This window comes from Sardina pilchardus, chromosome 23, assembly GCF_963854185.1.
Source record: "Sardina pilchardus chromosome 23, fSarPil1.1, whole genome shotgun sequence".
Classification (NCBI taxonomy): Eukaryota; Metazoa; Chordata; class Actinopteri; order Clupeiformes; family Clupeidae; genus Sardina; species Sardina pilchardus.
The window spans coordinates 10722659-10733711 of record NC_085016.1 but is presented as its reverse complement, the minus strand read 5'-3'; the positions used below and the strand labels follow the sequence as shown (position 1 = coordinate 10733711).

General features: G+C 44.6%; 1 protein-coding gene across 2 annotated transcripts in view; it reads left to right on the top strand.

The window, feature by feature from the left end:
* Window positions 1–334: 334 nt before the first annotated feature.
* gad1b (glutamate decarboxylase 1b) overlaps window positions 335–11053 on the top strand; it is a 21752-nt gene continuing 11033 nt past the window's right edge. The window contains exons 1-6 of one of the 2 annotated variants that reach the window (XM_062528134.1): window positions 336–790; window positions 2033–2201; window positions 4333–4395; window positions 7083–7232; window positions 7480–7722; window positions 9231–9321. In XM_062528134.1, the coding sequence (XP_062384118.1) occupies window positions 2126–2201; window positions 4333–4395; window positions 7083–7232; window positions 7480–7722; window positions 9231–9321 (623 nt within the window). In that variant the 5' untranslated portion in view covers window positions 336–790; window positions 2033–2125. Of the gene's footprint in view, window positions 791–2032; window positions 2202–4332; window positions 4396–7082; window positions 7233–7479; window positions 7723–9230; window positions 9322–11053 lie in introns of both variants that reach the window. The other variant, XM_062528135.1, reaches the window with a different exon arrangement.

Below are 11053 nucleotides of genomic sequence, written 5' to 3'. Positions count from 1 at the left end.
CCTGTTTATAAAAAACACGGTTTAGAATGATAGTCCATGCAGTGAAGTGTACAGGGTTGATATCCCCCGGCGATCACGCACTCATAAACAGAGTATGTCATTATGATGCCCTGCACAACAAAACACTATGAAATCATAGAAACAGAGAGAAAGAGGAAACATCATACTCCTTGTTTTGGCTGCAGGCTCTCGGTTGTCTCCCCCACCACCCCCCATCGCCCCCCCCCCCCCCCCCCCCCCCCCCCCCCCCTCTATTTCTCTCTCTCTCTCTTCTCTCCTCCTCCTCCTTCACTGAATGGCTTTGTTTTATGGACGTAATGTGTTGCTCATAGGGTCAAACTTGTCCTGTCCGCCAGTGTGCGTGGGATTCCTCACTGATATAAATCCCGAAGGACTAACACCAGCGAGGAAAGTCACGTCCAAAGACCGAGCGCAACGATCCACCACTGGTTATACTGCACAAAGTGGATTTGCTCAATAGCCTATACTTGGGGGCCAATTTCAGATCGGAGGAGGAACGGGAGACGCACACATGCACACGTAGAAACGGATAAAAAAAAAGTCTGTTAACGTGCTTTCTGGTAAAAGATAAATAAAAAACAAGAAACAATAGTAACTTCGTTTGGAAAAGGTGCAGAGCTGGATGGGTCTTTCCGAATTAATATTTGGATGTTGTTCTTTGGGAGTGTTTCTCAACTCTGACCACTGCGCGGCTACAAGGTTTTACTCCGGCTCTGCCTTCCTAGTTGGATTCTAGCGAGCAGTCAGAACACCTGTGACTGGCATTACGGTAAGGACATCAGAAACAGCCTATTCATTTATATTCTTCTAGCTGCTATGCGGGTAAAGTCACGTTTGTCAACAACTGTCACGTTTATGTGTATGATAAAAAACGTCTGAAAGGATGAAAACAGTAACCTAATTGCCTGAATGGACTTTTCCTCGAATGTCTAAAACAAACGACCTGTCGATTGGGATGTCTTATTTCTATGTTTTCTTAACGAAATCTAATTGAAGCATAATTAAGATATCATTAGTTACGGAGCATGGGGTTATTTAAAGCACGGCGATAACGTTCCGTTCATTCACAATTTCTCACACACGGTGACATTGACTGATGGTCGCTGGCTGGAGTTATTTGAAGATAATCCGAATTGGGAAATCGATATGGTATTTTGTAAATCAATCCTTCGAGCCCTATTTCCAATGTGCCATTAATCAAATAAAACTGCGCTGTCATCGAAAATATTTAAATAACTAGCCTAATTCAATTCTCCATAACTTAATTTCGTTATTTTTTGTTACCAATTGTTTCACAAGGGCAGCTATAATGTCATATGTGTACATTACGACACGATTAATTGCATCTTTGTACATACAATATTGTCCAATATGGCTTGATTTATAGACTTCGTTTTTAAAAGCGCTAGGCTCTTTGAGGCAATTAAGTTGGACTTCATGGTCTGGTGCGCCCCGTTTGACTGCAACGCCCAGAGCGAGCGAGCTAGCTACCTAGGACGACAGAAGAGGCGTCTGTTGTCCATCTGCGAGAAATAAACTTCATCCGAAACTTGGCATGGTGTCCAGATGAACTCCGGGAGTCGATTTCGTAGTTATAGGGGGGCTCGTGACCCATTAATAGCCACCGCTGACACATTTTCTGTCTCTTGGCTGCGTATAATTGAATGCGCGCGATGTTATCGCCGACCACATTTCTGCACTTGACAGAAGACGGAGTCTCCGTCCCGCTAGAATCGGGCTGTGTGAATGGCGAGAGACGAATAGTCTGTTTCGTAGACACTGATTTATCACGCTGGACCCATTTTGGAATTTCGATTGACGCTCAAGAACAAATGTGGCTGATTGTGTCTATAAACTGCTGGGCAGTGCTTCTTGTTTCACCAAATGCGTATTCCGCGTCTAGAGTTGGGAAATGATACATAACATAGCACCGCGGTTTTATTATGAAGGGGTGATTGTTTTGTGATGGCATGGTCGTTTGTTTCTACAAACACTTCTATTTTCCTTGCAGTGCCCTATTTGATCTCTGAGTCCAGCCTCAACGGGTTTTGGCTGCGGGTGACAGCACGCACATTCAAGTGTATTGTCCCGCTTTGGCAAACTGATGGCGGCTTCAGCACCTTCCTCTTCGGCCGGCGACCCGGATCCCAACTCGACTAATTTACGACCACCATCTACAAGTAGGTCTCCTTCATGAAGCACGTCTGGCTCGGGCTGTTTACACCCCGTGTAGCTGCATTTATCACCCGCTAAAAAAAAATCAAGCTGTGGAATGTCTATTATCTGACAGTTCGCATGCATTGCACTCAAACTTATAGGCTATATCATCATTGTACGTCATTTTGGACAAAGGCATCTGCTAAGAACCATAAACATAAAAATATTAAGTGGAGCGAGAAGGCCTACAATTCCGACCCTGATGACATGTTAAAAACAAATACAAAACCCCATGACACAAGTATGGGTGCAGCCTGTCCGAAATGATACAGCCTACCAAACAAGACCAATACCGAAAAAAAAAAAAAATATTTAGCCTACTGGATTTTAATGTCAATCCTAATATATGCCAATTAATCCGATCATTGGTCATACCAATAAACAATGAAATTAATACAGCATATCATATAAAATTATTATCATTATTATATTTTCATTATTACATTATTATTACATGATTATGTATATGACTATTTCTTGGATTATTTTCATTTTCTATTAAATTAAATCTATTTTTTTTATTTTCACTTAAATATAGTAGGTTAAGAAAGAACCATTATCACGGGTGTTGGAGTTTGTTGGGCTCTGTAATTAAATGGAAAATATGTCTGATTGCAGCCACTCGTAATGACTCGTGCATTTTGTTCTCTTTCAATGGAACTGGCAATGTTCGAGCTGTAATCATCCCTCGAGTGCTTGACTTGAATGGCATAATTGCTTCAAATTACGGCAGGCTCCCTTCTTTTCCTTTTATGTCTTTGTTCAGTAAAACCACGCTTAAAACTGTACATTTTACCTTTATTCGATATGGAAGTAAAATGCAGATCTATTTCCACTATATGATGGTTCGTATACTTTGAAAGGATGAAGGATGAAAAGAAAGGATTGAATACATATATATTTGTGTGTGTGTGTGTGTGTGTGTGTGTGTGTGTGTGTGTGTGTGTGTGTGTGTGTGTGTGTGTGTGTGTGTGTGTGTGTGTGTGTGTGTGTGTGTGTTGCGTGTTGCACTGCTGCTGGTCGTGTTGCCATTATCTCCCTGCCACGCTCTATCTCACACGCACTGACCTGAGGCGGCACGCTCTGTCAGTGTGGCGGCAAGGGGCTGACAGCTATACGCCTCGAGCCGGCACCGACCGAGCCGAACCGCCTGAGGTCCAAACACCAACAGCCACAACAACAACACAATCCATACCAGTCACTCGCCTCTAAAACGTGTGCATGTGGATTTACCGCCATAATCCATCAATCAGTGAGGACATATTTCGCCTTTGCATCCAAGTCCATCCTGCTTTTTCTGCACGATACAATTATCACACAAGTCTTACATAAAGTCACATGCTGTGTTTTTAATATAATGCAAAGGATACTCCTGTGGTTGTATTTCTCATAATGTTTGAGTGTATTTCTTTTTCCATTATTCCTAATGGTTATTTTCTGCATACATCTGATTGCAAAAACGCTGCTTGCTTGCCTGCCACTAGACAGGCCCACGGGCGTGCTTGGCTCTTAAGATGCTAAATTCTAGACGCTTTTTCGTAAGGCCTCTCTCTGGCCGCCGGACGGCCAATCATGCAAGTCTCCGCCAGTCAAACACCGCGTCTCACCCAATTAATTTCTGCACTCGTTGCCGACCTCATTTCATGGCCGTTTATTTTAAAGCGCCGCTTTGCCGGATGTGTGCCAGCGTTCATTAGCCCCCTCGCCTCTCTGATGGCCTCTATTGATTGCCTGGCGGAATCGGAGAATTCTCGAATGTGACTGAGTATTACAGCCCCCCCCCCCACCCCCCCCCCCACCCCCCACCCCACACACACACACACACACACTCACAACATACACGCACACACACACACACACACACACACACACACACACACACACACACACACACATAGGTAACACACCCAGCAAAGCGCCGCTTCCAAACAGCCACCCCTCCCGAGCTCACGCTGCCTGCCTCCGGCCTTCTGCTCTGCTTCTCCACCATTTCGCGCTGCTTCCGAGCCATCCCCACCACCAACCGAGTGAGAGTCAGCATACTCAAATCAAAATGTCGGTTACTCAATAGTTCTCCCAAACGTCTCGTTTTAGCATATGATGCATGGTGCGGCGTAGCACACGGCTGCACGAGGAAGCTGGGGATGAAGATATGCGGTAAGTTGGATACGCCTCTTACGCACACCTACACTGTCCTATTCCTCAAGTCAGGTCACAAGATGCGCATGAATAAAGGCTGTCTATTTGTGTATGAAAAGCCAAACTAGTCCCCGAACGACATGTTTTTGTCGACCTTGTTTTTTATTTTCTCCTTTCCTCCAACTGTGTATCTTGGTGTATGTAAGGAAACAAGGGGGGCGAACTGTCACTGCCTATTCCCATCTCACCAAAGGTCAGCGGCGCACAGTCATTTAGCCCGTAGGCCACACAGGGTATGCGGGCGGAGGCTTTTGTCTCCCCCTGTTCGCACCATGTCTCCTTGCATCTCTGGAGAAGGCTTTTATTCAGTGAACAAAGCCAGCCAACAACAGACAACATCTCTCTCTCTCTCTCTCTCTCTCTCTCTCTCTCTCTCTCTCTCTCTCTCTGACATATTTAGACCTGCATGCTTTCAAGGTTCCATATATTTAAAAAAATTAAAAAAATTATAACAAAAAAACTGTTAAAACCTGCATATTTTAACATGGCATGTAGTCTAGAGTAAAATTAGGACATAATAAATTCTGACTCAATGACAGCGTGGACTGCCCTTTGGGTTTGTGTTTCTAATTCAGGATGGTGTGCAGCGTGGGATGTCATTTGATTGTTCCGGTCTGCAGGTTGACGATTTTGTCTCCTGGTCTCTGCTCGGCCCCTCACTGATACACCTGAAAGGATTTTACGGCCCGATAAAATAGTCTGAGGAAGTGAATATAACGGTGATCCTCGAGTAGGCTAGGCCGTGTGGTCTAAAACTTAACTTACAACGAACCCTACGACATGGCAGCTAGGCACCAATCTGCACTCACTCTAAACATAACTGACTCTCCAGGTAAGCCCAAACCGATTCTTCTGGACGTTTTCAAGGACCACCCAATAGATTTTAAATACACCTAGCCTACTCAATTTTACTTTGACGTCAGAGGATTTCTCGTCCCTGGTTGGTTATCAACAAAAAGGTCCGATTAGCCAGCCTAGCTGTTCATGTTGACCCACATTGTGTCTGCCATTTTTTTAAAAAACACATAAAGCCTTTCAGTGAAAAAAGTTGGATGCATGCATGCTATTATTTTAATGACAAGAAATCTGTAGGCATTTTTTATGTTAGGTCATATAATTATTTGGTCACTTGATGGAAAGTATACGCCATCTACTGGATAATTACCAATGGAATGATCAATGTGGCAGCACAGAAATAGTAACATCATTAAGTCGTGCCTATTTATTGGCATATTTAAACCATTTTGGAAATTCATATAGCCATGAATAGCCATGAACATTTTTCTTCGAATTATAGGCCTACATGTGTTATTCTAGATGACAATATATATCACTTATTTTGATTGCCGGCTGCATTCTTTCATCACGATGGTTGTTTTAAATTAAGACGCATTAAGACGCATCATCTTTTCCCCCTCAGGTCCCTTAAAATATATAATTATATGTATTATATAAATAGTTTGGCTATAGGCTAACAACTATCTACACATTGACACTAATTACGCTCTTGTCGACAGCTTGCGCACAGTTTTTGCACAGTTGCAAAAATATCCAAGTCCAAATCTACCTAAAATAAAAAAGAATAATAATGTGTACTTTTCAACAATCCTGGTCTTTATCTGTCTGGTAAGGTCCTTCCTGAAAATCACAGATTACTGTTGTGGTGATTAAAGCATAAAGCGACAGCCTCCCGTTGTGGCGAGATAGATGAGATATGTCCGCATGCACCCAGGCGATAACAACCACACTATGGTAGCCTATAGCCTAGTGAAGACCGTCAGTGTATGGGAAGCATTTTTTTGTTACTGTCACACACACACAGTTGCCACCGGTAATTGTTCCAAGTGGGTCATATGGGTTTACTGTGTAGGCATTTTAATACTATATAATATTATACAATTAGGTATAGCTATATAGGCTACTATTAATATTCGCCTTAATAAACGGTGCGTAACGCTTTAATATGATTAAAATCAAAATGTATTCATGGGTTGACTAAATCAAATTTATTTTTTCATAATTTGTGTGTGCGTGTGTGTGTGTCTGTGTCTGTGTGTGTATCCGTGTTGAACCCATAATTCCAGGTCTACTTGTGGTAATACATTACAAATCGTGTCGATAAAGTAGCTGCCATAAAATATCGCTTATACATCATTACCTTCTGAGGCGCCCGCACTCTATCACACTAGTCCGAGGTGTCTTAATGGCATGGGCCCAGCACTGTGGCCGCGTCTCGGCAGGTTTTCAAGTGGAGTCGATGCGGGGTTGGGGGAGGAGGAGTCGTGGGGGTTTCGGACAAATTTACTGAGGCCCAAAGGTTTGAGGACTCCTCCCCGAACCACCCCCTGTGAGCGAGTGAGCGTGTTGGTTGTAATGTGATCATCTGCCCTTACCCTGCCCCCTTGCTGTTCGACTGTCGATGAAACCCTTAGGGTTTCTGTATCTATAAATAGCGCCCACTGTAAACATGGAGATCACCCCAAAGTATATATTGGCCTTACCGCTCCATCCTCGCATTCACAGTTTGCAACAGGAGAACATGAGTGACTTTTTTCCCCAAGTGATTTCTTGAACCCCTACCGCAACCATGCTAAATAGTGACGGCTGCCCGTTTCATCCCTCTTCTGCTCTCTGTGACAACGCAGGCTTCCTGCAAAAGAACAACAGTCTGGAGGAGAAGAGTCGTATCGTCAGTGCCCTTAAGGAGCAATCTTCAAAAAACGAACTCGAGAACAGCGAACGGGATGCCCGATTCAGGCGCACTGAGGTTGACTTCTCCAACCTTTTCGCTCGGGGTGAGTAACAGGCATGCGTACTTGGTAGACTTCAGATGATTTCAGTTAAGAGTGTTATCACAGTCACTTTCTGCTTGTAACAGCCACGACATCCCAAAAGAAACTCAAAAGTTATTAAACAGTTACAAAGTCAAGACTTTCCTCTAAAGGTTATCGCTGCATGTAGGCTACTGTAGGTTATAGCGCCTACTAAATGCATGTTGGTGTATTTTATATACAAAACAAGAACATTCATTATTTTTACCAGATCTACTGCCGGCCAAAAATGGAGAGGAGCCCACCATGCAATTCTTGCTGGAGGTCGTGGAGATCCTCACCCAGTACGTGCGTAAGACCTTTGACAGGTCCACCAAAGTGCTGGACTTCCACCACCCGCACCAGCTGCTGGAGGGCATGGAAGGCTTCAACCTCGAACTCTCCGACCAGCCCGAGTCACTTGAACAGATCCTCGTGGACTGCCGAGACACGCTGAAGTACGGCGTGCGGACAGGTAGGCCTACAACGAGCAATATATTTGATTTTTTTTTCTTGTTGGCTAAATGTTGAGATAAAACGAAAATGGAAACAGTTTCCTCCAAAGAAATAGGCAAACAGGTTCGTATGTGCACGTTTTGGTGATGTTTACATCGACAGTTGTAGTAATCAGTCTATGAAATAGGCTTATTTTTATTTTATTTCAGAATCGCGTCTTCATTTCAGCATAGCTGAAAATGGGCCTGTGCTTGTTTGTTCGGGAGACTTGTTGATGATAGTTGAGAGCTTACATAAAGTACCCTTTTAGTCGAGGGCGAGGCATTCTTGCCATAAAACAAATCACACCGACAGGTTATTGTACTCGGGGGTAATTTTGTTGACTGCTTGTTTCTCTTTCAAATTAAACGACGACTGGCCTGTGGCTATTTAAAATGGTTTTACAATCACTTAAAAGCAGTTAGTTCCTCTATTACGTGTCGCCTCATTTAAAACAAGGAACCCATATCAACGAGGCAAAACGTGTCATGTTTTTTTAGACAGATGAAGAAACTAAACTTAATCTCGAAAGCAGTTATTACAACCGCCCGAGAAATGTGCTGTCCGTGGTGCTGAAACATGATGGTCGCTAACTTCTGTTGCGTTATCATTAGAAACAACTTCCTTCTATTAATCCCTTGCCACCACCACCCTCTTTGGAGGGCAACTTTGCAGCCTATTATTTCAAGTACAAATTCAATACATTAAGTGAAGCACCAGCCTACCCTAGCACAATGATAATCCATGAACAGACAGAAACAATTTACATGAAACAGGCCATTTAAAATAACGACCACTTAATGTCCACGTAAATTCACGAGACCAAAGTCCAAGCAAATGGTTTAATCATTGCCAATGCAGTCTGTATAGGCCTACAGACCAGACAGTTACCCAGTTACCCAAGCTGACTGATGTAAGTTTGCCTTTACCTTGGCTTCTCACATAACGCATTCCCGGAATGTGTCCCCACTCTTCGGTCGAAGTCCTGTGAAAGCGTTCAGAGGCAGATATCTGACCGGGCTGAATCAAATATTATTTGGTCTGTCCTCCTATCAATACATAATTATACGTGTTCATCGGAACGTATCACGCAGACTAATGAGCCGCATTAAAAGGGCTTTGCATGGAGGCGGGATGGAGGGACTCACGAACATCTGCTTTGTGTGGGCACAGCATGATACAGCCTTATGCAAATTGCACATGGCAAATTCTTTCGCCATTTTGCTTTAATTCACTTTATAATCTATCTATCTATCAATTGATCTATATAATCTATCTATCTATCTATCTTTAATTATGTTGTCTTGCTGTTCTGTTTTACATTCATAGTTTACAATACAAAGCTATACTTTGAATACATGTAAAATATGTAATATTATTCTAGACAACGGGAGAAATATATAATGTGAATGTGTGTATTGGGGTGTGTTTATTTGTTCCTGATGTAATTTCAGTACCCTAACCATGCAGTCCTCTCTGGCTTTGCAGGTCACCCCAGGTTCTTTAACCAGCTCTCCACTGGCCTGGACATCATCGGCTTGGCCGGAGAATGGCTGACCTCTACTGCAAACACCAACATGTGAGTCTCACATCCATCTGCCTCCACTGCACTGACTGAAGTAGCCTATCCATTCATTTCCTGCCATTCCTATGTCATTCGTTCCATTCTCTTCGGCCATTTTCTGTCTGCCTTTCACTGTGTTTCTGTATATCTTTAATTCTCTCTCTCACACACACACTCTCTCTCACACTCTCTCTCTCTTTCTCTCTCTCTCAATTTCCTCTTTCCTGTTCTTTCTTTGTTGTCTCTCCTGGTCTCTGTCTCTGTCTCTGTCCAGCCATGGTGGGTGCTGAAGTAGAGACAGGTAGAACAGTAGTGATGTCAGATAGCCTATACTCTACATAGCCTTTCTGTGCCAGCGCAAAAGACAGAGGAGGTGCCGAGAACAAAAGTCGAGTTTGTTGAAAGTGAATTTGGCTCAGAGACTGTCGGCGCAAGCCAAGGCACTGTAGGATGTTTTCTCTTCTCCTCCTTCTTCCCTTCTTCTCTCCCCTCCGGCTCTTTTCTTTTTCATCACACACTCTCTGCTCTGCTGTCACCTTGTTTCTCCTCCCTCGTTTCCTTGTTTTGCCTACTTTCCTGTCCCTGCAACACACTCAAATTTAGGGCACACACGCTGAGGGCCAGAACAGTTATGAAACCAGTCTCATGCTTCACCAATCAATGAAATGTCAATCACATTGACTGGCACATGTGGGGATATCCCCTTCTACTTCCTCCCAACCAATCCCTTCTGCAGTCCCCTCCAGCCAACATTTACTGTAAATATTGCAGCGGACATCAAATATCACACGCAAGGGGACAGCCATATATGTGTGTGTGTGTGTTTGTGGATGTGTTTGTGTGTATGTTTGTGTGTGTGTATGTGTGTGTGTGTGTGTGTGTGTGTGTGTGTGTGTGTGTGTGTGTATGTGTGTGTGTGTGTGTGTGTGTGTGTGTGTGTGTGTGAGTGTGCATGAGAGAGACAGGGAAAAGAGAAAGAGCATGTGCCTGTGTGTGTGTGTGTGTGTGTGTGCGTGCGTTTGCCCTGGGATGAGGGTTTTTTAAGGCAGGCCTGCGCTGTGCCACCCGCTTTAGGGGCTTGTCCTCGGCGGTGCAGTGGTGCGGAGGGCCGGGGCCGCTTGACTTACGTAAAGTGTTTACTCCCATCCCGCCCCGCCGTGGCCCACGGTGCCGGCTTAGTTAGCGCCGTATCGAACAGCGGCTCTGAACAACGTTCTCATCGCTGCCACAGCGCGGCCAGCCTCGGGCTCTGTTAGATTGCATATTGATCAGCTGGTTCGCAGTGCCCCGCTCGGTTCCATTTGGCTGTCGCCACCGACTCGCGGCCCTACCACTTGTCATCACAGGGCTAGAGACGCAGAGAACGAACCCCATTCATATCCCCTTTCAAATTAGCCTAGCCGATTATTAGCCCCCTAGAAGTCTTCAAGGGTGAGTCGCTGTGCCACGACTGTCCGGCTGAGATGAGATGAGGTGTCGGGTTACAAAAGGAGCCCGGTGAGTGGCTTGTCCCAGATCCAGTTAACGGCCCATTGATTGCTGTTCATCATGAGAGCTGGTATGAGCCAAATGCCAGCTGAGACTGCTCTCACAATATAACGCCCCCCCCCCCCCCCCCCCCCCTACACACACACACACACACACACACACACACACTTCATTCCGCCCCATCTACCCCCCACCCCTGAGGCCTGTGAAAACTGGTCGCACCGTGTCACCCGCGGCTGCCATTTTGGTCCCAGAGGAG